At 41.7% G+C, this 23,678-nt stretch overlaps 1 protein-coding gene and 1 long non-coding RNA gene across 7 annotated transcripts; both read right to left on the bottom strand.

The window, feature by feature from the left end:
• Window positions 1-2,212: 2,212 nt before the first annotated feature.
• AMMECR1L (AMMECR1 like) lies at window positions 2,213-23,211 on the bottom strand. Of its 3 annotated transcripts, none has more exons than XM_079978489.1 (8): window positions 22,802-23,208; window positions 20,727-20,838; window positions 18,341-18,785; window positions 9,593-9,703; window positions 8,553-8,667; window positions 7,769-7,859; window positions 6,810-6,906; window positions 2,213-6,014 (listed from the first exon to the last, which is right to left on the bottom strand). In XM_079978489.1, the coding sequence occupies exons 3-8, from the start codon at window positions 18,745-18,747 to the stop codon at window positions 5,903-5,905; spliced, it is 933 nt and encodes a 310-aa protein (XP_079834615.1). In that variant the 5' UTR covers window positions 18,748-18,785; window positions 20,727-20,838; window positions 22,802-23,208; the 3' UTR covers window positions 2,213-5,902. The 3 variants fall into 3 exon arrangements, with proteins under 3 accessions (XP_079834615.1, XP_079834616.1, XP_079834617.1); XM_079978490.1 differs by lacking the exon at window positions 22,802-23,208 and adding an exon at window positions 22,327-22,349; XM_079978491.1 differs by lacking the exons at window positions 2,213-6,014; window positions 6,810-6,906 and adding an exon at window positions 6,913-7,403 and having other exon boundaries at window positions 22,802-23,211.
• On the bottom strand, window positions 11,828-18,290 carry LOC307217373. Of its 4 annotated transcripts, XR_013839584.1 has the most exons (5): window positions 15,886-18,252; window positions 15,617-15,772; window positions 13,602-13,692; window positions 13,282-13,356; window positions 11,828-13,088 (listed from the first exon to the last, which is right to left on the bottom strand). It is a non-coding gene; the product is annotated as an uncharacterized lncRNA (long non-coding RNA). The 4 variants fall into 4 exon arrangements; XR_013839582.1 differs by lacking the exons at window positions 15,617-15,772; window positions 15,886-18,252 and adding an exon at window positions 18,259-18,290; XR_013839583.1 differs by having other exon boundaries at window positions 15,617-18,252.
• Window positions 23,212-23,678: the final 467 nt, after the last annotated feature.

Below are 23,678 nucleotides of genomic sequence, written 5' to 3'. Positions count from 1 at the left end.
CCTGCCCTAACCCAACTGCCTTTTGCAGCGAAGGCACCCATTAGACGTCAAATATTGATCTGCAATTTCCATGCTGTCCAGGTGAAAAATGGACAAGTGGCAAACACATTTCACTCTCTGCATTACCCATTGATAAGAGAGAGAAAAACCCAAGTGAGCATGCACCTCATTGAGCAGAAACTTATTCACGTTGTTAATATAACCCTAAGGAGTTTAACTCACAATTCCCTCTGAATGGGAGTGGAAGGAGTCACTAATAGGTAAAAAGGTAAAGGACCTCTGGACAGTTAAGTCCAGTCAAAGGCAACAATAGGTAGGGTTGCCAGGACACTCCAAAAGTTGTTGAGCTTTTTTTTTTAAACGAAAGCACCTATTTGCCTAAGATCCAGTACAAAGTGCCAAGTGCCGCCTTTTGGTAATTCCCCCCAGATGTCAATTCTTCCATTTAAATCCCGCTCCTAACTAACCATATCTGCTGAGAAGTGCCACTGATTTCATTGGGGCTTACTTCCAGGTAAGTGGGGTTAGGATTGCAGCCTTTGAGCAAGTGTGCACCTGTAATAACATTGAGTTCAGGAAAGCATGATGCATTACAATTTCCAAGAGCATGCATATTTATATGATTACTTAAACAAGCAAAGAGTCGGGAAGTAATTCTGACAATCCTAAACAGTTTTACTCAGAAGTAACTCCCAATGTGTTCAGTGGGACTCAATCCTTAGGATGTTTAGGTTTGCATTATGAGTACCCTATTGTTCCAGTCCTACTTGGAAATAAGCCCACTTTAAAAACCAGTGGAACTAACTTCTGAGTAAACATATATAGAATAGGTCTGTTGGTCAAATGTGCATTAAAATAGTATCATCAATAGCCCTGTGCACTGGATATTGTGTCTCATGCACGCAATGTGCTCGAGAGGTTTAAATTCAGCTATCAATTGATACAAGCCAGAATTCACATTTTATTTATGTGAATTCACAAATGTTCTCTGTTATCCAAGAGTCACACATAAATGAGGAGTCTTTCTGCAATAGCCATGACCACCCCAGCAATAACCAGGCTCAAATTCTGCATGGTAACTCTGAGGCATTGAAGCCAATGGGTCATTCCCATTGTGAACAATAGATATTAGATAATAGATAATACTGTATTTTGTCTCTTGCTGGCTTATCCAGGTCTGTGTTTGAAGCAAAAGTAACGTAAATCACAGGTCCTAAATATATATTGTAGCTTATGATGAGAAATTAGATTCAAAGAATTTTGACTAGCAGCTTGATGAAACACTCTTTACTCACTTTTAACATTTTACCTTGTTCATTCATGGCACTGGGGAAGGTGGACACTTGGATCACAAAACACCTTACTTTCAGAACTTTACTAGTTTTGAAAAACAAAACTTTCCAGAGCTTGCCCAAGTAGAATCCAATTGTCTTATAAGATTAAGTGCTTTAAGGGATAGAATAATCTATTTATTAGAGAATGTTTGATTCCAAATCAATGCAGCAGCAGTAAAGCAGAATGTATCCTTCCATTAGAAACATTACTGCTCATTCTGCACATCAGGACAGGTTAGTGGTACTTGTCTTCAGGCCAAACACCCTCAAGCAAGAAATAACCGCTTAACACTTAATTGGTATAAAATCACAATAGTCTTTTCCTGTTGGGATTTTTTGGTTGGTATTATCAACTGAAGTTGATCTGGGACTGTTGCTGGCATTCTTTACCAAAACACAAAGGAAATACCTATGGCACTTGCTACCTATGAGTCTGACAGGTTCAGCTTTCTTTTTATACAGATATATTGAGTTAAGACTATTACTATGCATAATCTAAGTGATACAGAACTGTAAACCCTTTCTCAGCATTTATGTTGCAGCTGTGCTTTTAAAGCACTTTGCATACATAATTTTGGTAAATGTCAATTTCAAAACGACCACCCTGAAATCACTTTTTATCTTCAAACTAATGAGAACAGGCAGTTCACCACAACCAGATAAGCATGAAAGTTTTAATTTAAAAAAAATAAAGTTCCAATCTCGTTACTTCTGAGCATTTCCTAATTTTGTTAAAGAATCCACACTGCTTGCCTTTCAACTTTAATTTTCCTTGTAGGATAAAAAAGAAACAACACAAAATGAATTATTAGTATTAGATTGTAATGTGAAAAGTCAAAATCGACAAAGACACCAATAAAAGAGGAACAAGATAAAAATGTATCCATTACAATTTATTTTCTACAATACTTCATTAGAGGGTAAAGTTCAATGATTTACACCCAGAAGTTATATAGCTAGGAGGCAACCAAGTGTAATAACAAAGAATTGGTCTGACATCTCTGCATTGAAGGTCAAAAGAAATTCCTTGCTTTTAAAGGAAAAAGAAAAGAAACAACCCCAAAATGTCACTCATTTTGGTGCTAGAAATCAAACAAAACAGCAATCAGTCAATGAAGACTGCAATGAATCGGGGAAAACAATGAATCGGGGAAAACAATTATGTGCAAAACTTAAAATTTTGGTTCAAATGTACAGATTACTTCGCCTTTATGGTCTTCAGGTGCAGTTTTCTGCTGATCTGATATTCTGACCATAAAATCTTTCTGACCAAAATGCCTCTATCAAGATAGGCTCATTGTCATTATGAAAAGGGGTGGGGGGAACAGTGAGACTCCAGTGATGAAAGACATTATCTGCTGGAGAGAAAAAACAAAAACAAAAACCATACACTAAAGATACATGGCTGCAGCAAGGAAGATTCCCAACTACAGTTGTCTTGAAATAAACCCATCTAGACCAAAAGGCACTTGCTTGTAGCTAAGGATGAGCCAGTTCCCAGTCAGACCAGAAGACTATTGCTAAGGTCTTTATACAATCCTGTTACTCACTAATCAGCTGAAAAATACAACTGGTTACGGCTGCAGAACAGGCGGTTCTCTTTTAGCTATTTTGTTGGTTCCCACATCACTCAAATATCAGTGTTGGCTCATCTTGGTGCATCACTGCTATGTATGAGCCAGATATAGTGTCATCTTCTGCAGACAACTTATTCTGCCCCATACATTTTGCAGGAATGACACAACTAACACACTTGTTCAAAGATACTGTAACTGAACTCCATTATGAGACCAATGCTGAATGTACCCATTTCTCAGGACTATTTCGTGCTTCATGGCCTGCTTGCTGTTCCACTTAGTACAAGAAAACACCACAACCCAACTTTAACAGAGGCATTTCCATTTATACAGACTAGGTGGTTGGATGGAAATAAGGGCAGGGAATGAGACCACCTCTCACTCCAAAACCAATTTAGCTTACTTCAGTGAAATGGTTAAATTAAACCAAGTAGGTCAAGTCACTCCTAAAAGTCTGTTCTTTAAAATGGCAACTAAGGTCCCCACCTGGCTCCTGAACTCCCACACCCATTAAAATGAAACCAAATAATTAACACTATACACTGTTGAAGACACGTAACAGGGCAAACATTTTTTTTTTAAAAAAAGCAATATTGAATAGCCTGGCACTATATGCCTGCATGACCAGTCTCACCGAATGTGCTCAGGGGTGAAAGATTAGCACCATTTTTTTTTCCTTTTTGCTTTAAAAAAAATCTTTACAATTTAAATTCTAAAGTAGAACACTTGAATAGTAATTAGTGTAGCCCTATGTTTCAATACTGTCTGAGAGCAGAGATGGATGGCATGACCACAGCTGAACTCTCCTCTCCCATCTACAATCTCCCATCAGTCCAGGGCACCTGGAACATTAACTACAAATCACTCTAATTTGTAAGAAGACTGATTTATTCTCAGTAGCAGGAAATCATGAAACAGTCCCTTCACATTCAAACACATTTCATCATCATTAGAAGGGAAAAAAGTGGTAATCCATACAAATGATCTGATACAAAACCAAAGCTGGGGCAGTACTGCAGATATCTGGAATATGACCTCCACTCTCTCTCTCATTCCCACCCATAACCATCTAGATATGTGTCCATTGACAAGCAAAATTTTAAGGTTAGGTTTTCTTCTGAGACAGGAGGAATAGTGGTAGAAAAATAAGTAATTTGGAGGCTTCCTAGATTCTCTGAACAGTCCTTTTGCCAGGAAGATAATATGATTGCCCTCTTCTAGCCAGCAGTTCACTTAGATGCAACCAAGCCAGATACTGGCAAATATTGCTCACCAGTTCATATGGGCTATTCATGTCTACCTCTCCAGTAATCCAACATCTATTCAGTCTGCCTTTGAGGCTTTGCTTCAAGATAGAAGGCATTAATCTCCCCTCACCCTCCCCACCAGGGCAATGTTCATTCACCAAGAATCTGGAAACTTGCATCCCACAGTAAAAGGTAATTCCCAGATAATTCCTGGCTTCCCATAAGCCTTCCATAAAAGCTACTGTCCTTACACATACTGCATATAAGGTATCAAATTCTCATAATGCTGTGCTCTCCACCTGTATTTTTTTTAATCTATCAATGCTAATTACCAAGATTTCCACAAGTCCTGCACTACTATTTTATAGTCCCTGTGGATTCATTTAAGAATGCCTGCATTCATGATAACACATAGTGACTCACACAGGAGAATTAGGATAGTTGAATGGGAAAAAGAGCTTTCCAGTTATGATTTGATGTACCGGCTATTCAGCAACAATAGGAAGGGCAATTTTAAAATCCACAGGATAGTTAAACATGGTTGTGAGTTAACTTTGCGGGGGTGGGTTGGGGAGGTATGGGTTGAAAATATTCCTTAGGTTCCAGTTCTAAGTACACTTATCTGGAGGCTATGTACTTTTAAATCAATCTGAATGACTTCCAATTATATGTATCTAGTATTGAAGCACCAGTGCAGCGATGGCACCTATATTAGATAACCACTTAAAGGCTAACATTTACTGTGTATTTCATTACCTGGATATCAGGGTCATGCTAAATAAAACTGCTGCCAGTTAAACACAGGTCCCATGGAGTGTTTCCGATACACAATTTTCACATCCTTTTTGAATTGTTTCAACGATGGCTTTGTGGGGAATAATATCAGCCCCAATCCAACAGCAGACCATGCTGCTTGTATTTCAAGTTAGAAACCCAGGGAAAAACCCCAAAGGAGAGGGAGATTGTACTTCCAGGAGACAAGGAAACGCAAGCTACTCCCAAACATAACCCAGAACAGTTCACCTTCATTTATGCATTACTGTCCTGTCTAGTGGGCTACTTTCCTTCTTCGTCAAAACCAAGAGCAGCTAGGTGTGAGAACTGAACCCTCCTGGATTTGTGCACGCAGTAAATTTCATCTGCAGTAAATTTTGTTTCCCCTTTCAATTGCCATCTTCTGCGAAGAGGAGGAGGGAGGAATCTCTGCTGACATACATCCTTGTAACACGTCATGTCATCTGCTCGCCTGGGGTGTATAAGGACTAATCAGCTCATGGTAGATAAATATCAGAGGTTAAAAAAATTAAAAATAACCTAAAAATATGTTGTTGCACTCCGTTGCCCAGACTGCCAGGAGAACTCTCCTACTTAATCAAGGGGGCTGTCACAATTAACAATTCAAATGAACACAGTGCAATTTAACACACAGAGCAATCTGAAGCGGTACGTCCGTTCCTCAAGGTTCTTTCTACCCAACTGCAACTGTTAGTCTTGGAGCCTCAGTCCAACTGAACCCTCATTCTGAAGGAAGGATGAGGAAAGGCATGGGCCCCTGAAGTTCAGTTGCACTCACTGGTATCCCCCATCCCTCAGTCAGCTGGAAGGCAGACTTGGCAACGGAAGCTAGCATCATAAAATGGTGCAGTAATAGAAGTAACTGGACCAGGAAGAGGAGGCATCTGCCCCAATGATGTCATAGCCGTTAGTGGTAGCTGGGGGGCGGGACTGGTCATGCAGCCTTGTGTCAGGAGTAATGATTGTAGAGGGGCGGGGCATGAAGAGTGCCATTCTGAAAACAATGCTGACGAGAAGCCATGTATTCTGCATAACTGATTGTCACCTTCTCACTGCGGTATCTGAAAGAAAAAAGCATTGGATCTTTTTAAAAAAATACATTTGTCTACGAAACAAAGTCAGCAAATCACCAACAGCTGTATTCGGAATTCTGTTGTAGCAACAAAAATTGTTTAACCTTTCAAATTATTTATTTCAATTTCAGCTTAATACGGATGAGGCTCACAATCCACAGGGGCTCAGTAGTCATTGCCGACTGGAGCCCTTCTAAATGGCTGCAGAGTGGTGGAAGGTCCTTCTCTTCACTGCCAGATCCCTCACTCACTCCTTTCCTCTGTGCTTGCTTCTTCTTCCTATTTGCCTAAATCTGCTGGTAGCGGCTTCCATTTGCTTCCTTACTCTCTCCCTCCAGGCATAAGGAGCTGGAAGTGGATGCTGCATCTCGTCTTGCTGCCTAACCATCACACCAGTGGGCCCAAAAAGAAAGCATACAAAGGAGGAAATGGTAACTGATGGCAGAGAAAAAGAAAGCAGCCACCACTGCCAGCAGTGGGGAGGAGTGTGTCCCAGCCAGCCCAGTAACCTGGGTGTGGGTGTGGGTGTGCGCATTGCCCAGGCAAAACCAAAGTTGGCTCTGGCAGCCAGTATTTGTTATTGTGAAAATTAAAAGCAACAATTTAAATACAATGACTGAACAAAACAACAAGGTTTAGGCACCACTGTTGGGGGCAGTGAGGAAATTCAGAAAACTGCAGGATCTGGAGCACAAAGAGCAATCTTAAAACTTACCATCAGCAATGAAAGTAGTAATGACTTTAGTTGCTGACAACTACCAAAAAGTAAAATATGTCATTTACCTGGTGAGTTTAATAGTTTTCCTAAAATCATTGGTAATTGGAGCCTTAAAACCACCTTTCCTGAGCAAGGAGTCTATTGTCTGAATCTGATCCCAATCTGTTAAAAAAAAAAGCAAGCAGCAGTGAACTAAATACAGGCTCATTTCAAGAAAAAGGGATAGGCTCTCAAAAGAAAGATAAGCAAGTTCAAATTACTGTTCCAACTGTTCCAACAAATTCAGTTCCAACTGAAAACAACAATTTAGTCAACAAAGTCATATGACATTTCCAATTATCCTATTTTAGTCATATATAGCAATCAAGTTAGTCACATTTTCAAAGTAACACACAGCTGCACATGAAACACAGTATAAATCCACTACTCTCCAGTAATGGTGCAGTGTGGAGACCTGATTTAATGAATTACACTTTGGTCTTTTGACTCAATTCCAGGAGGAGATGTGATCCTCTGAATGGTGGAAGAAATGTTTTGAACAATTACAGTGGTGGCAACTGCTGCATTCTTCAACTGTTGTCCATGTTTGCAGCACAAAACTTAGGTCTGAGGGAGGATAGAAGGGTCATCTGATGTTGTGCTTGTGTGATCAGGTGAGGCTGAAGAGGAAACGCACACACAATGTTGAAAAAACCCTCAGAAGGGCAAAACCTGATTCAACAGTAAACTAAGCCAGGCATTCTTTATGGCAAGGGGATGGGAGGAAGAACACCAAAGTCTTAGCAGTAATAAAGAAAATTGCTTTTAAGACATGGTTGGTCTTAGGGGGAAAAACATGTGCCATTGAATGAATAACTAGCACTGTACCTTTTGAGCATTTTAAAGGGCAGATTTTTAAAATAATTCAGCCATAGATAATTAATGGCTTTAGGTGACCTCCACAGCTGCTGTATAAGCCAAAATCCACAATCCAAATCCTGATATTTAGACCACTTTCCTTCAGTGTAGATTGTTTCAAACTCACCTTGTTCCTTAGCAACCTCAGGTAAATATGTTGCTGTGCGTTTGACACCTTTCTCATTGATGAACTCAATTCTGATTCCATGGATTCCCACCTAGCAATGGAAACATAAACGTCAACTGAGATGTAGTTCCTGTAACAATGTACAAAACATTTTCCAGCTGCCATGCATCCTACCAGCAGTCCAACCTTGTCAGGATAAAGGCCTCCACCTTGCTTCCATTTCTTGCATCTGCAATATCGTAAGTCATTTCCTAGGACAACTCTACTGTGTACTGCCATCTCTTTTGGCCCCAAAGGCAATTTCTCCAAGGCAGACCAAATTAATTAGTTTCAGCAAGCCCCACTATTTCAAAACGTAAAATATATGCCCTTCACCCCATATGCCACTATAACAGTATGGTCTTATGCTTGTTACACAGAAGCAAGTCCCAAAGCGTTTAATGAAATTTACTTTCATATAAATGTGCACAGGATGACCCTGAACAGTACAATCCTAATTATGTCAGGAACTTTGATGGGACTTCTGTTGAATTCAGTTAAGTGGAATTAGGACTGCAACGTTAGTCTAATAATTATCTTCCCTTCTCATACGCTGAACTGAAGTAATATTGATATATTATTCCACTTTTGCATTCTTTGTCAGTCTTTCATCTTTCCAACCTCATTTTTCTAGCTATATAACCACAATCTACCCTGATAATAAAACAGACACATTACCATATACTAACCCGAACCCAAATGGTATGAGACAGTGATGCAGAGATCCAAATGCACCTGTTCTCACCTCCCAATCCAAGTAGTCAGTGGCATCCTCAAAATTAGTGAGGAGGGAGACAGAGCAGAAAAGTTTAGGCAGCTCCTCACGAGTCAGGGGTGGAAACCTGCTGTCCTTAAGTGCACTATAGAAGGTGAACAGAACACACGCACAACCAAAAACAAGCACATTAAGGTTTACATCAAGCATTTTCTTACATTTGCAGCCTCATTTCATCCCAGGAAAAAGGGACATCACTTTAGGTCAGAACAGGTTTAAGCACATTACATGGAGAATTAAATAAAATACAGAATGGAACACCAGATAAACCAAAGGTAGAGCCATGCACTAAGATTTCTGTCTGTGACTATTACAATGATGAAATGGGAAGAGATTGAAATGCTTCCCCAAAACACTCATATTCTGCCAAGAACCCAGACAAACAGGATTTGATGCTAGTAGAGAATACCTTGCCTTAGTAACGAGCATGCCGTCAACCTTATGCAGGCTATTGATCACAATGAGGCTTCCTTCTGGCTCAAGCGAACTGGCCACCTAGTGACGTGGCTGCCTATCTCAGCAGCAGGGCTGCTGCCTGCCATTCGGTTCTGCTTTGCAGCCTTATGTCTTCTTCCAACCATATTCCCCCTGGGGGAGGGGTGCTTTTGCAAAGTGGGTGTGCACCCTTGAAACCCCCATCATGGGTAAAAACAATAAATAAACCACTAACTTACATTGTGCCTGTAGGTTATAGGAATCCAGTGCACTGCTGGAACATGCTTGCATCCAAAACTGCTACTTTACATACCATGCTTTGAAGATGGTTTTACAGCCCCAAACAAAAGAATGCAGTGTACCGTTTAACTGGAAGCCATAGTACAATATGCAGTCAGCTACAACAGTGACTCCTGAATTCTAATTTTGGGTACCAGAAAATTCTGGTGGAGAACATCTGCCTGAGCAGCAGGATATAAATGATGCCTCAGACAAGACATAGGAAGTCACAACATGGATGCCCCACTGTGCCTGGTTTCCCATCAGACTTGAGGCAGTATGGATGATGTCTTTACCTGGTTAATGTGTATTCCCTGAGTCCTGAGTGAAGATTCATGGCAGAGAAAGTTCCGATGCAGCCCCGAAGTCGCTTGTCTCGCCCTGTCTTCCATGTCACAAAGAGTGGACTGAAAATGCATAACACAAAAACTCCATCTTCAAATAATTCACTACTACAGCATTCCTGATAGGTGGCCATCCAGCCTCTGAGAAAACAGCTCATACTGATAGGAAGTTATTTGTCCTACACTCTGAAGTGGCAAAAGAATAAATCTGCTGCACCTTTCAAATATTTTAATATTACCTCTTAATAATCTCTTCTCCAGGTTAAACACACCCAATCCCTTGACACTTAATTTTATTACAAATTAATCTTTGTCCACAAATCTGGAAGAGCTTCCTAGCTACACTGAAGGTGGCTGTGAGGCCTCTCCATAATAAACATTATTTTTTATTCTTACACAACTAGCAAATGTCTCAAATTTGTCTTTTGGGGGAACATGGTTGGGTAGGGGATAGATAACTCTAGTGACTCCTGGATGAAGCTGATTATCTGGATTTTTGATCTGGTTTCTAGTAGTCTTGGGACAAATCTGCTTTTAGGACAAGGTCTTTACTGTAGTCATCCTTGAACTCTGAAATGTTCAGTTTTCTTATCTTTGTCTTCTTTCCAAAGGCAGTACTTTTTGAGAGCTATGCCCTCTGCTGTTTTATTTGAGTATTTTGTATTTTAGCTTAATAAAGGTTGCTCTGAACAGATACAGGTCGCACCAGTAAAAATACAGTAAATAATTAAGTCACAAATGTTGGGATGCAGCCCCCACGTTGTCTCAACGAGGATAATTCAATAAATAATCTTGTGTCACCTTAAAGACTAACAAATATATTATGTCATAAACTTTCACAGACTACAGTCCACTATCAGATACATGAAGTGTTATCCTGGGTTGCAGGTAGGTAGATAGGTACACTTTCAAATCTCTTCTAGCATTTTCATCTCTCTCTTTCCCCAATGCATACAAAATTGGAGGTAACATTCTCTAACCTCAAGTGCTAACCACAGTACCAATAACTTTCCCTATATTGCATGTAAAGCTTATACTAAAATACCACAGTATTCCCTGCCTCAATTCTGAAAGTACTTAAGTCACATGCAGGCAGTGTGCAGGATGACATTAGAGAGCAAATCGTAACTCTAGTACTGAGAATGCCTAACTCAGTTGCTGCTCCAGCCACAAACCACTGAGTAGAAATTATAAAGCAGTATAAGCAGGATTTCAAGTGGCATCTCATATGGAGGCTAAAAGAATATATGATGGGCCACAATTAAAGAACAAATCAGAATAAAACTAAAAAAAATACATCCTTTTTCTGATTCAATTATGAGTATATACTTCCCCTGCTGTGGTCCCAATCCAATCACGCATCTCCATAGCTGTTATTTGCCCCAAATGAGAACTGTGATTGGCATATCAGGATTGGGACTGTGGTTGGGGAAAAGGATTTTTTTTTTTTTGCTTTGGGCTACCTAGGCATTTGAGAAATTTTCAGTAGCCTGGTTTGCATGTAATGCTAAACCATGGTTTATTAAACCATAACCTAGCATTATGTATGAACCCTGGCTAGCAGCTTAACCATGGTTTGTTTACTGCCAACAATGATTTAAAGCTGTATTTTTTATTGGCTTCTAAACCTTGATTTGTATTAACTATGGCTTGGTGATGTGTGCGAACCCAGCACCCCCTCCTAAACCACCGCACCACAAATCCTCACCAGGCTACAAAGGCATGACAGAAAGAGCAGCTGGCGGGGGGGGGGGACCAAACTTTGGAGAAACTAGTCATGATTTGTTTGACCTATGAGACTTGTGGTTCATTAAACAAACTATACCTGAGTGTTATGTGTGCATCAGAAAAGAGCAACGGATCCTAAGATCAGACCTGGTTCTCCAAATGAACTTGCAAATCTCTTGAGCGGATTCAGCTTTGTAGTTGAATCTGAACAAGTTGCAAGAATTGTGATATGCCAAAAACATTAATAGGGTGCAGAATGGATAAAAATCTGGATATTTCTAGAATTAAAAAATTAGCAGGGAAACCCTATGTTACATCCCACTAACAACTTAATAGAACAAAATAATAATTTATAATAATAATTTATTATTTGTACCCCGCCCATCTGGCTGGGTTTCCCCAGCCACTCTGGGCGGCTTCCACAGAGACCAAAAATACACTAAAATTCTGTACACTCAGTGTGTACAGAAATGTAATCAAAATAATTTTATCTTAAAAAGTACATTTCAATTATAGTATTCCTTTTTTAAAAATACCTAGCGTACAATGCAGACAAAGTACATGTTTGTGTTGAAAGAACCAAATTCAACAACAGTGTAATATATTTGTGAGGAACAACAGAGAGACAACAAAGTACCAAGCCAGTTTTTGAGTTCACCAGATGTTTTCTCCAGGATGGATATTAAGCAAATAACAACCAAAGAGTGTGTGCATGTGTGAGAAAGAAAGCAAGATGAAAAACCTTGTCTAGTTTAAACAGATTTAAGATGAAATGGAAGTGCTTTGTGTATGAGCTAAGCAAGGCTGATGGACTGTTCATACTGGGGTAGTCAATATGCCTGGCCTTTCTCAATCATGTCAGATGCAAGAGCGAGGAATAGACAGAATTAGAATCCATTTATATCAGGAGCATATGGGCTACATAAGGAACCCATACCCTGTGGAACAGCTGAAGGAACACAGGAAGCTATCTTATAACATGTCAGACCATTGATCTGCCAAGTTCATTATTGCCTATAATGACTGGCAACAGCTCTTTAGGATTTCAAGCAGGGAGTCTTCCCCAGCTCTACCTGGAGATCCCAAGAACCTTCTGCCTGCAGCTTCAATGCTCTACTACTCAGGTATGCAAGGAGTTCCAGATTCAAGCCACTGCTATAGCCTCTCAGCAGTCACTGTTGGGAGATGTTCAGACTGGCACACCTGAGTAAGTGCTGTGTCATCCAATCAGGGAAAATGCTGAATTGATTGACATAATTACATAGCTGCTGTTTATTGTACCAGACCTCATCATGCATTTTGCCCTCAGTGCCAACTGACTGCTTCACTTACTGTAGTAATCAGGCCATTTGCAAACTCCGAGGAGCCTACCCACTACCTTCATTTGAGCATGGAGCCATTACAGACCCTGAGCTCTAATAATAAGCCAACCCTTTCCAGGTCAGAGTTCCCATCTTGAGACCAGTGAGAACTGGCGGATGGGATTAGTGCCATCCACACTGACAAAAAACAAAGACATTTGTTGCTGCAGATGAAAACTTTTATTGCACAGTATCAGGTATTTCAATTTACAGAATCTTGCTTTTCTACATATAGTACTCAAGGTAGCTGGATTGATATATATGGCTAGAATCACAATAGTCGCAACTGCCGGTCTCGCTTTAGGCTTCACTTGAGATCTGCATGGCACTGGGAGTGGAATGTGTCCTGTTCTCTGCACCTGGAAAATCGAAGAGACAAAGGAGAGCACTAAAGTAATAGTCAGCATAGTCTCTGGAGCTATATGTGTAATAGGTGTTTGTGAGGAGGCGATTTGAGTGAGTGCTATCACCTAGGTGCTCATCCAATACCCTTAGCCTTAACCTCCCTCCCTCTGTTGGGTGAGAAAGTGTAGAAACTAAGACAATACCTACCTCTCTGTTAGGGAGTTACAACAGAACTCTGGGTACTGCATTTGTCCTGTTCCATGTGTCCAGGCTGTCACGATCCTGTATGACAAAAAGAATCATGAGCATGTGTGGTTATGGTCTGTCCTTCATTAATAGTTTTCTTGCATATGGGGGTTTCATGGCCACCAGGGCACCCCTTTCTGCATGCTTAGCCTTGTGCTTCTTTGTAAAGGTGTTTCTAGGTATGACAAGAAAAAGGATCCTTCCACCAATATAGTTTAGCCAAGATATAGCAAGGTTGCACCAGTTACACTTTGAAAATATTTCCCTTTCCCCTTGCTTACCTCTTCAAGGTGCTTTGTTCTTGCATCCTTGGCTACAGATGAGAGGTGTTGTTGGCTGCTTGTGTCCTGAGGCGATATACCTGTATGGGTTCTAAGACAACAAGTATCGGCAATGTGTTCTGAGTCCAAGATGTTCGTGACAAGTGCTAGTTCCCCCTTAATGCGGGAACCAGAGCCGTACAGCTCCATGCAGCAAATGCTATCATCTGAGTTATGTTTGGTGGGGATGTGCTGTGACTAAATGCAAACTTAGTTTGAATCCTATAATATGCCAGGGCAGAGTAGGGTAGTTTCTTGGTCTCAATTGAACTTAATGGGTTAATTCAGTTATGACTTGCCCCTCTTTTGTTGGTGTAACCATGGAATTGTAGAGTTGGAAGGCACCTCAAGGGTCATCTAGGCCAAGCCCCTGCAACGCAGGATGCCAGGCTGATGTACCTGTAATAGGTACAAGGGGTGTTTAGAATTTGACACCACTCCTATCCTCCCATTCCACCATCCAGTTTTGGCTCCTCCAGTGACAGAGATGCACTTGCAATGATAAAAGCACTGCGAAAAATTTAATAATAAATAAAATCTCAAAATGCTAACTGATTTCATGAGGAGTAAGCCCCCGCTAAGTTCAATGGAATTTACTCCTTGGTAAGTGTATTTAGGATCTTCTCTATTCCATCTTAAATGTTCAGTTGCAGACATGAGCTCTCTCATCACAATCATCAACATCTTCCCCCATCCCTTTTGACTTAATATCTAGCCTGAAAAAGAGATCTGGTGAACCTGAAAGCTTGAACACTACCTTTGCTTTGGGATATTTCAGCTGGCCTAATAAATTATACTATGGTAAGTTCAGGTATTACCCTGGAACATAAACTTCATACAAACAAATCTGCCATGCCTATACTTAGAAACCTGAAACTGGATCCATGAGCCTTCATCAAACGAATTGAATCAGCACTTGTTTTTAATGCAAAAAACAAAGCCACACAGGGAACAGGCCTGACTTTTGAAGTCAAGTATTAAAATAATGACACAATTGGTTAAATGTTTTATTTAAATGTGTAGGATTCTTCTGGACCCAAGTACTAGTAAATCATTACAGGTACTATGATCTAGGAGGCATCATCTGGTTATTTAGGTTGGAAGAATAGAGAGATGTATTAAAGGAATGCAATTTCCAGCACAGTGCAGCTTTATCAAGTGCCGAAAAGACAAGCTTCTCCTAAGTCACAAATATTCAGGAGGTTATTTCAAGTTCTAAATAATTGTGACTAAAATGAAACCTTAATATGCCACCTCTTGCAACCAGCAATGTTCCCCAGGAGAGCACCTGAGTAATAAATCATGCCTTCCCAAACCCAGTGCCCTTCTGATGTTGCTGGGGTATACTTCCCATCAGTCACAGCTAGCATGCCCGATTGTAAGGATAATGGGAGTTTTAATCTAACATATCTAGAGGACACCAAGCTGAAGAAAGCTGAAATATGTAGTGCTATCTCCCTCCACCTGATGCATGCTTTTTCATCTTAGAGGGAGAAGTCGAACTCTATGTAGTTGACTCCATACAGCCTTATGTAGAGACCAACTGCACACACAAATAAGAGAGGCAATCAGGGTTGCCAATTCAGTATCACATTGCACACGAGTTTATCGGCTAGCCTTCACCAACCTGGTGCCTTCCAGGATTTCTATCAGCCCCAGCCCACATGATCAATGGTAAGGGATGATGGGAGTTGTAGCTCAAAACATCTGGAGGTCACTAGGTTGGGGAAGGCATTCTGTGTTAAGAGTCTTTGGCCTTTAAAACAGAAAACAACACACACAATCTGACACAGCAGAAGCATATCACTCTCTGCTGGCATGTCCTTGGGCAGACTGTTTAACTTGGCTGCTGTATTCAGATTCCCACTACTGGGGAGATGATTAGCCCAGCATTCAGTCAGTCTTCTTGATATATTACACACATCAAAACTACAGGAAAAACAAGAGAAGTGACAGAGTGCACAGCTGGTGCATACTTGTTTCTGGATAGACGAGATCAGATCAGGTTCCACTGACCAGCAGTCTAGAAGTGACTAATCCAAAGATGCTCTAAAAGCACCATAAGGGTCATGGATGGATGGTCACTTTGGTTCCAAGCACGTTGTTATCAGAAGACTGTACACTGGACAGTTCTGGGGAGAGGGTGTGAAAATTTTAGTAATCCTTTTGATTGATCTTGAGTTAACTGCTCCAAACTTTGACAGATAAGAGCACAGATTAGCTGGTAAGAAGCATTGTTACCCACCTGGTGGTAACTTCTGATCTTTAAGATGCCACTTCCTCAGGATGCCCCTTTTTGGTCTTGTGTTGCTATTTGATAAACTATTTCAAAGTTTTGTTTCCCTTTCAACAGGGGTCTGAGTATGTACAGCTAGGCTGCGCACACAAAAAAGTGAATACTAAAGATAGAATGACCACATCCACTTTCTGTTCCTGTGCTAATTCCACAGGCACAAATCTCTGGAAGAGAAGGGAGGGCAAATCAGGGGAGCCAAGATGAAGGGATGGCTCAGACAACACAGATTTCTCACTCTCAAGAAAAACTCCAAATTCTAGGGTTGAAAAAATGCTTGTTTAGTCTAATCAAAAACTCTGGACTTTTACTTGCTAACTATCTCTCCCCCCCCCTTAATTTCAACATACTACTACAGTATGGCTATAAAAATTAAACTCAAATTCCTATGAATGTGCAGCAAACTTTTGGTACTGCTCCAAGAAATCAGCATTTTTCAACACTAGCTTCCAGATTATAGGAACCTAGGGCAATGTGATTTTTTTCTAGCCAGTTTATCCAGATTTGGTCCACAGAAAGCACAGGCAAAGACACTCATTCTGATATGCCTGCAGATGTGGTATAATGTGATGTTACTGTGATAATGCTGGGTTTCAATGATCACCTTCAGAAATATATATTTTTCTTTCTAGTGCATTCAGATGATCATATCTTGGCTTAATAAACCAAGATATAAATAAAGCTGGTACCAATGCAAGCAGCCACTTCCTTCCTTGGGGTTTCTGAATGCAACCAGGTTCAGAACAAGCCAAGATCTTAAACCAACTGCCAACAACAGTTTGATTTTCTGGCTTGTTCCTGACTTGGTAATCATGGTTTTACAGTTCAGACAAAATGAGAAAAAATGGTTAACTGATGATATCCACTTTGTGTTCAGGTACACCATAAGGGCAAGTTGCATGCGTGGGTAAAAATTTTGGGCATATCTTTGCTTATTAACCCAATATATAATTGTCCAGACTGGACCAATCTGTCTGTAGAGAAAATAATGCAGGAAAAGTGATCAATCACTATTTCCCCAGCAAATATATTGGCTCAAATCTCAACTTATCAAGCTTCTGATTATTATTTTTTTGAGGGGGGGGGCGAATTTTGGATCCCTTAAAGTCATTTATCTCTCAATACATTTTCCTAGGAAAATAGAAGATTTCAGACCATGAGTCTAGACCAACCCTGATCATGCAGAGCCAGTGGTGGCTGGCCTATGGCTGGGAAGCACAGTTTTGTTTTTGTTTTAAAAGACAGCTATGTGGGGCAAATACTCTTTATCAAAAAAATAATCATGTCATGGTTCAACAAAATTCCAGTGAAATCTGCATTAGAGGCAAATGATCTAAACATTTGAAAAACACAATCTAAGCTAAGAAGTGCTAAGGAGACACCAATTATCTTTTCAAGGACGGGATCCAAATGCAACCACAGCTATGCTACTTTTGAAATATCTGCTTCACCCTTGGATCTAGCAGGCAGCCACATATTTTTTTCTGTTGGAGACTCACAATATTCACATCACTCAAACAACAAGTTAGAGCAAAAATCAGAATGGAGTTCTAGGGGAGCAAATTCCAATCTTCTTCATAATATTCTTAAAGAGCTGCCATTTAATAATTATAAGGTATATAATGCATTGCATAACCTATGCCACACTAAGCAAAGCTACCTCCTCATTCCATTTCACTTCAAACCTCTTCTAAAGGCTGTTTTCCTGCTTCCTAGTTTCCCAATTATAACCTTTACACCAAATGCAACTTTTCTCAACAATAAAGAATATGTCGTGTTATAATGGAGCCACTTAAAAATTATGCTCTGCAAACGTGAAGATTCTAATTGCAACAAAGAAAGATATTGAATTTGATATTGTAAAGTATATATAACACAGCAACAAAGTATCAGACTTCAGTATAAAACACTACCCTTCTCAGTTCTTTTAAGGGTGGAAAACAGACCCCTCTGATCTCAAGTCTGGTTAATACCGACTGTGGAGTAGCATTAACTATGGATAAGATGGGTGTCATGATAAACCTTTACCATAAGGCTTGCTTTGGCTGGGGAATTTGCATTGGAGAGGCGAAGGAGCATTATATCCTTTGGCCTGCTCCCAATCCCTTAACCTTCTTTAGTTACTGAGAGTGCTACAATGTCAAAGGCCCTGTAAAATCCAGTGCTTGAATATGCGCCCCGTAGGATGCGCATGCCCATTTTAAATGTTTGCCTAATATAGATCAATCTACCTATGCTTCCACCATTTAAAACAGTTTCATTTGAAATTTTATGTCATCCTACAAACATCAAAACAGCACTGCAGATTCCTTCTTAACAGTTTACCTGTGTTCCAAATAGCCCTACAACATAAGAACTTTGGATGATGAATTTTCAGTTTCCCTCCCATGCCCATGGATTTACTCACTAGGGGTCATTGGTAAATCGAGGAAGTCTTGGCTGAGGGAAACCATAAAGATGACAGTAGAGTACATCAAAGCAGTAGCAGCACATCTCCGCTGTCACCACTAGGTTTTTGGTGCTGTTGGCAGTTCCATTAGGCCGGGCGAGTGGGCTCAATGCTCCTGAAGTGGGATTCATTCGCGTAATTGGAGAGTTTCCAGGGCATAAAGTCAAATCTGATACGTTCTCCCTTCCATTGCCCCCATCTGCATGCTGGTGGTTCTGAAGAGGACCTGAACTAGAGACTGGCACGGTTGTGGCTTGATTCCCGTGGCTGTGTGTTCCACTTCCAGACAATTTGGGTTTCTTTACCCCACAACAGCCTGCTGCCAACTTGGGCTCAAGTGGAGGAACACAGCGTCTTTTTCCCATCCTGATTCAGCACTTGCTGTCTGGAGTACTGTAGAACCCTGGCAAAACACACAATATGCAACACATAGCATTATACTAAAAGAAAAGCAAATTATAAGGATGTATTTTTTCCACAGTAAGAAAACTACACCTCTCACATTAAAAACCCGAGTTCCATAAGAAAGCTCACATATGATTGCACAAGACTGGAAAACTAAATAGAAAGCAGACCGATGTGCACAGTTATGAAGACATTTTTTACAAAGGTCATGTAGACTTTATTTATGAAAAGGAACATTACCGTGAAGTTTGCATGAGCAACATGTGATCCAATAGTTAAATGTAACTGCAGACCATTTCTGTGTTTTAGTACCTCATACAGCAATAGGAATGGAGAGTAGTCCTCAACCTGAACTATCTTTGGATTAAGGCAGAATGCTGCTAGATAAACCCAAGAAAAACATTCCAGATGTGCTCAGTGACATCATCACACATACAATTGGTTGAATGGCCACAGTGCTACAAAGTGCTCACTGTATGCTTGCAATTTTAGTTTGCTTTCAACCTAGGGTTTCAGTTCACTTGCAAAATACTATGTCCAAGGCACAGAGAACTGTGAAGTCTTCCAGATATTGAAAATATTCAGTTTAACAGACTTGGCCTTTTGCTAGAACAAAGGCTGCAGCCATTTCACCATCTTCTAGATGTGCAATCTTATAACTTAAGAGGTTATTCTTACTATCCATCCCTTGCTCACACCTGTCTCGCGAAAGTCTGATCAGCAGTGATAGCCCCTACACCTACCAGCAGGAGACAGGTATATACTGGGGCAAAAAGAGTAGGTGAAAACTCCCACTGTCATAAATACTTTGGAGGAAGAAGGCAGTATACTAGTCACCTCTCCTATGCTAGTTATTAGCCTGGTAGAGTCAAGAGGGTGAGTCTTCCTTTCTTGGACATTCCCATATGCAGGTCTACTGCTGCCACCCTTTCTTAGGAACTAGTGCAATTTGCCCATTATCACTGAAATACAAATAACCACCAAGGAGTTTGATCAAGGATCCCTCTAACAAAACACAGATAACAGATAGAAATGAGACCTTCAGCCTTAGATTTTGAACTTTCTTTTATGTCACTATCTTAAATTCAAATTAAAAACTGAATAGGACAATCTTCTCTGTTGGGTGTAGGCCTCAGTCCTTGGTTTGGTTTGGGGCTGAAAAGTGTTAGTTATAAATGGAAGGTTATACAAGGCTATGAAAAAGGAGGGAGAATTCTCCAATTGTGGCTGCACCTGTGTCAATGGCCTAGTTAGCATGCTGGCCAGAACTGCCTTTTGTATGCAACACAAACCTAGGCGCATTTACTCAGAAGTCAGTCCAAAGCATGCACAGAATGTATGATGTTTGCAAGGGATTTTATAAGAAAATTATTATTCCCTATGCGCAAATGGTCAGAAAGCAAATGTAGATGAAACTGGCTGGTGTATTTCAGATGCTAACATTTTGTAAATACCAGCAAAGAGAAAGAAACAATTTAACAATGAACCACCTATTCAGTTCTACTTTTATCCAACAATTAACTCGCCATCCTATCCCCACCTGGACGCAGTCACCTCAGCATATGGAAAAAGGGTTTTATAGGCAGCGATTGCTTATAACATTACATCAAATAATTTTATTGCTTTGCTAATTATTGGGTTGAACACCCTATTTCATCTCAGTTTGAGCTCTGTTACTGAAACAGGGCTGCAAAATATATAGGATATTATCTAACCTTGGCATCACTTTGGAACTGTGTGGCAATTGTAAAAAACCCAAAAAAAAACCCCACCAAGCTTAGGGGTTGGGGCGGGGTGCAGAAAGAATACAGTAACACTGGAGGTTGTAAGGTGGGTAAAGCTCTCCCCTTTCATATGCTTTTTGGTAATACCAGTCACCAGTATTCACAGCATCATTGTGCCATAAGTTTCAACATATTATGCTTGAGATAATACTTACTGAAAGCAGAAACCTTGTATTGCCAAGGGGGGAGATGGACAAGTGGAAGGGGAAGCTATTTTATATCTGGAATGAATTTTCTTTTCTCACGGCCCATTCCTGTTCCCCAAATCTGGAAAAAAAAACATTCAGGAAAAAAGGGCTATAAAATCATATCTAGGCAAAATTAAACACTGAATTAAGACTGAATCAAAATTAAACACTGAATCAGTTACTAGACTTGTACTACCTCACTACTACTATGACTTGCACTACTAGACTTGCACTACCTAAATGCACTACCTCATTGCTAGTGAAATAGATGGAAAGAGGTATAGTAGGTTAACACAGTGTACGAGACACAAAGTAAATGTGGGCTTTTCTATCTTTTCTGTTCTTGACCCAAAGTCCATCTTACTCCTACTATGACATGCACTCAGAGAAACTACTGCTTTGAAACCATTGAAAGACAATGTTACTGTATTTCCTTATGGGGTGGGGGAACTTTTGTACAGAGAGTGTACAAAAGATAGTGAAAGAAGCAAAATGAAAGAGCTAATACAGGAAGAAATACCCTAGAAGTATTAGGTGCAGGGTGCTTGGGCCTTATTTATTAAAATATTTATATACTGCCTTTGGCAGAGGCATCTCAAGGCGATGTACAATATAAAATATTATACAAATACAATCAAAATAATTAAAACACTTGCAGACAGACAATAAGAATATCCTTATAGAATCTTATAATGGCTGGCATCAGTAGCCAGCAAATGCCATGATAAGCAAAGTTTTCAGCATGTGCCAGAACTGCTTTACTGTTGGCATGTGCCTTATTTCGGGGTGGGGGGTGGGGAGAGACAATTTCATACAAGTGTGGCACTACAGAAAACATACACTTCCAAATGGATGCATGTTGGCATAACCAGGAGCACCTCTGCAGATGATCCTCATGACCAGAAATGTACTGTCATCTTAGCTCACTTAGTTTAAGACCACACTGACACTGGGATAGAATACACCGGCATGGCTAATTATCTCCTCTAGTACATCAGCCACACTTGCAGAGAAGATAAAACAGGGGTGCTCTGCTCTGGTGAAGCTGAATAAAATGTTAAAGCCATCTCCAAGTATGAGATCCAACTCTTTCACTATTTCAACTCAGGCATATACAAAGCTGATGGCACTGATAGCATTAGAAGGCAGATTACATAGATAAAATGATTAGCAACAGGAAGACACAGCAAAGGGTAGACACATTTATTAGAGTAGTCGATGGGGGCAAAACCAGCAGCCGAATGTCTTATGGAAATAGTTTCAGAAAACCATCAGAGCAAGCATATATATTCCAAAATGCACTTTACATCCTAATTCCTAATAATTTACTTCCTAATTCCAATGAACTTTACTTCCTAATTAAGTCCACAATCCTATGCTCCCTTATCTGGAAGCAAAAACCCAGCTGGACCCAGCAGGTTGGTACAAATACACAGGACCTTATGGCAAACGAATATAAAAGACTACAGCCTGCAATCCTCAAAGACACGCTAGGCACCAAGTCCCACTGAACTGAAACGGAGCTTATAGCTGAGTAAACCTGTTTAGGAGCGAAGAGCCGACCTACGTGACTGTACTGAATGCAAGAGGAGGACGTGACTAGCCCTGTTCCATAAGCATTTCCGCCGCCGTAACAAGGTATTATGTCTCATTTATCCTCAAAACAGATGTACAAGGATAGCCGGGCTTGCCCAAGGCCACCCAGGCGGGTGAACCGAGAATTTGAACCGGGTCCAAGCCCCGGTCTGTAGCCGCTGCACCACGCCGGGAGTCGGCGAATAAGTAGGTTGAAGGGCCCCGTGCACGAGCATGGGGAAAGCAACAAAGCGGGTCCTGAAGGGAGGGGGGCGCGAGGAAGATGCGGGCGGGGGGAGACATAAGACGGACGCCCCAGAGTCCAGACCTGAAGAGACAAGGAGCGAGAGCGGCGCAAAGGAGGATGAAGCCCGGGGGGTTTGAGGGGAATATGAGGTGAGCCCGCAAGGGGGGGGGGTAATATCTGAGCAGCCCCCCCCCCGCGGCGAGGACGTGAGAGCCCCCACCTTCTCTCTCCCCGGAGCGGAGACGGTTCCCTTCCCCAGTTCGCCGTTTCAGCCCAACCAACGCCGCCGCCACCAGCGTTGCCGCCGCCGCCGCTCCTGCTCTTGCCTCCCCGCCGCCGCCACCAGCGCCGCCGCCGCCGCCACCACCACCTCGACTGCCTCGCGCTTCATGGAGCCATGGGCCGAGGCGGGCGAGAGCCGGAGAAGTGGACCCAGCGGGGCAGGGGAGGACGAGGCGGCCCGGGGGCGGGGGGAGGGGAAGGGGGGAAACCGCACAGCGAAATCGGAAGAGGAATCCCGGGCTCGCCGCCGGCTACACAGGGAGCTGAAGCAAGGCGGCACAGAGCGCAGGTCCTCCACTATCCCGGCGGCCCCTTCGCCGAGTGTGAGGTAATGGGGGAGGAATGTGCACGCCGATCCGCCAGCCTCCCGTCCGGCCCCGCGAGGACCATAGACGCAGCGGGGAGCGCCTCCTACAAAGAAACCATAGATCCTCGGGAGCAGAGGGACTTCCGCCCGCCGACGCCTGATCCGTTGGAGGGGGGGCGGGTCATGTGAGACCGTGAAGGCGCGAAAGAGACCAATGGAAATAGAAGCCGCCTCTCCTTCCTCCCTGCCCTCGTCTTCGGAGCGGGGGTGGGGGGGGGTCTGAATAGGTCACGTGACTCAACGTGCCGCGTGCCTCCCCCCCCTCCCAAATCGGGTTTTTTAGACGGAGAAGGAAGCTCGAGGCAGAGGGAGCGTTACCGTTCGCTTCAGAAACGCGATGTCTTTCTCCATGGGTTAGAAATGTCGCCTGAGTTCTGTTGTTTATAGCGGGGGTGCCGTGTACCTCTGAAGCCCAAACGCCTTGAGTCAGGAGGAGGTTCAGTTGAGG

This window comes from Podarcis cretensis (genome assembly GCF_951804945.1).
Source record: "Podarcis cretensis genome assembly, chromosome: 5".
Taxonomy (NCBI): domain Eukaryota; kingdom Metazoa; phylum Chordata; class Lepidosauria; order Squamata; family Lacertidae; genus Podarcis; species Podarcis cretensis.
This window is presented reverse-complemented; position numbering and strand designations above follow the sequence as displayed.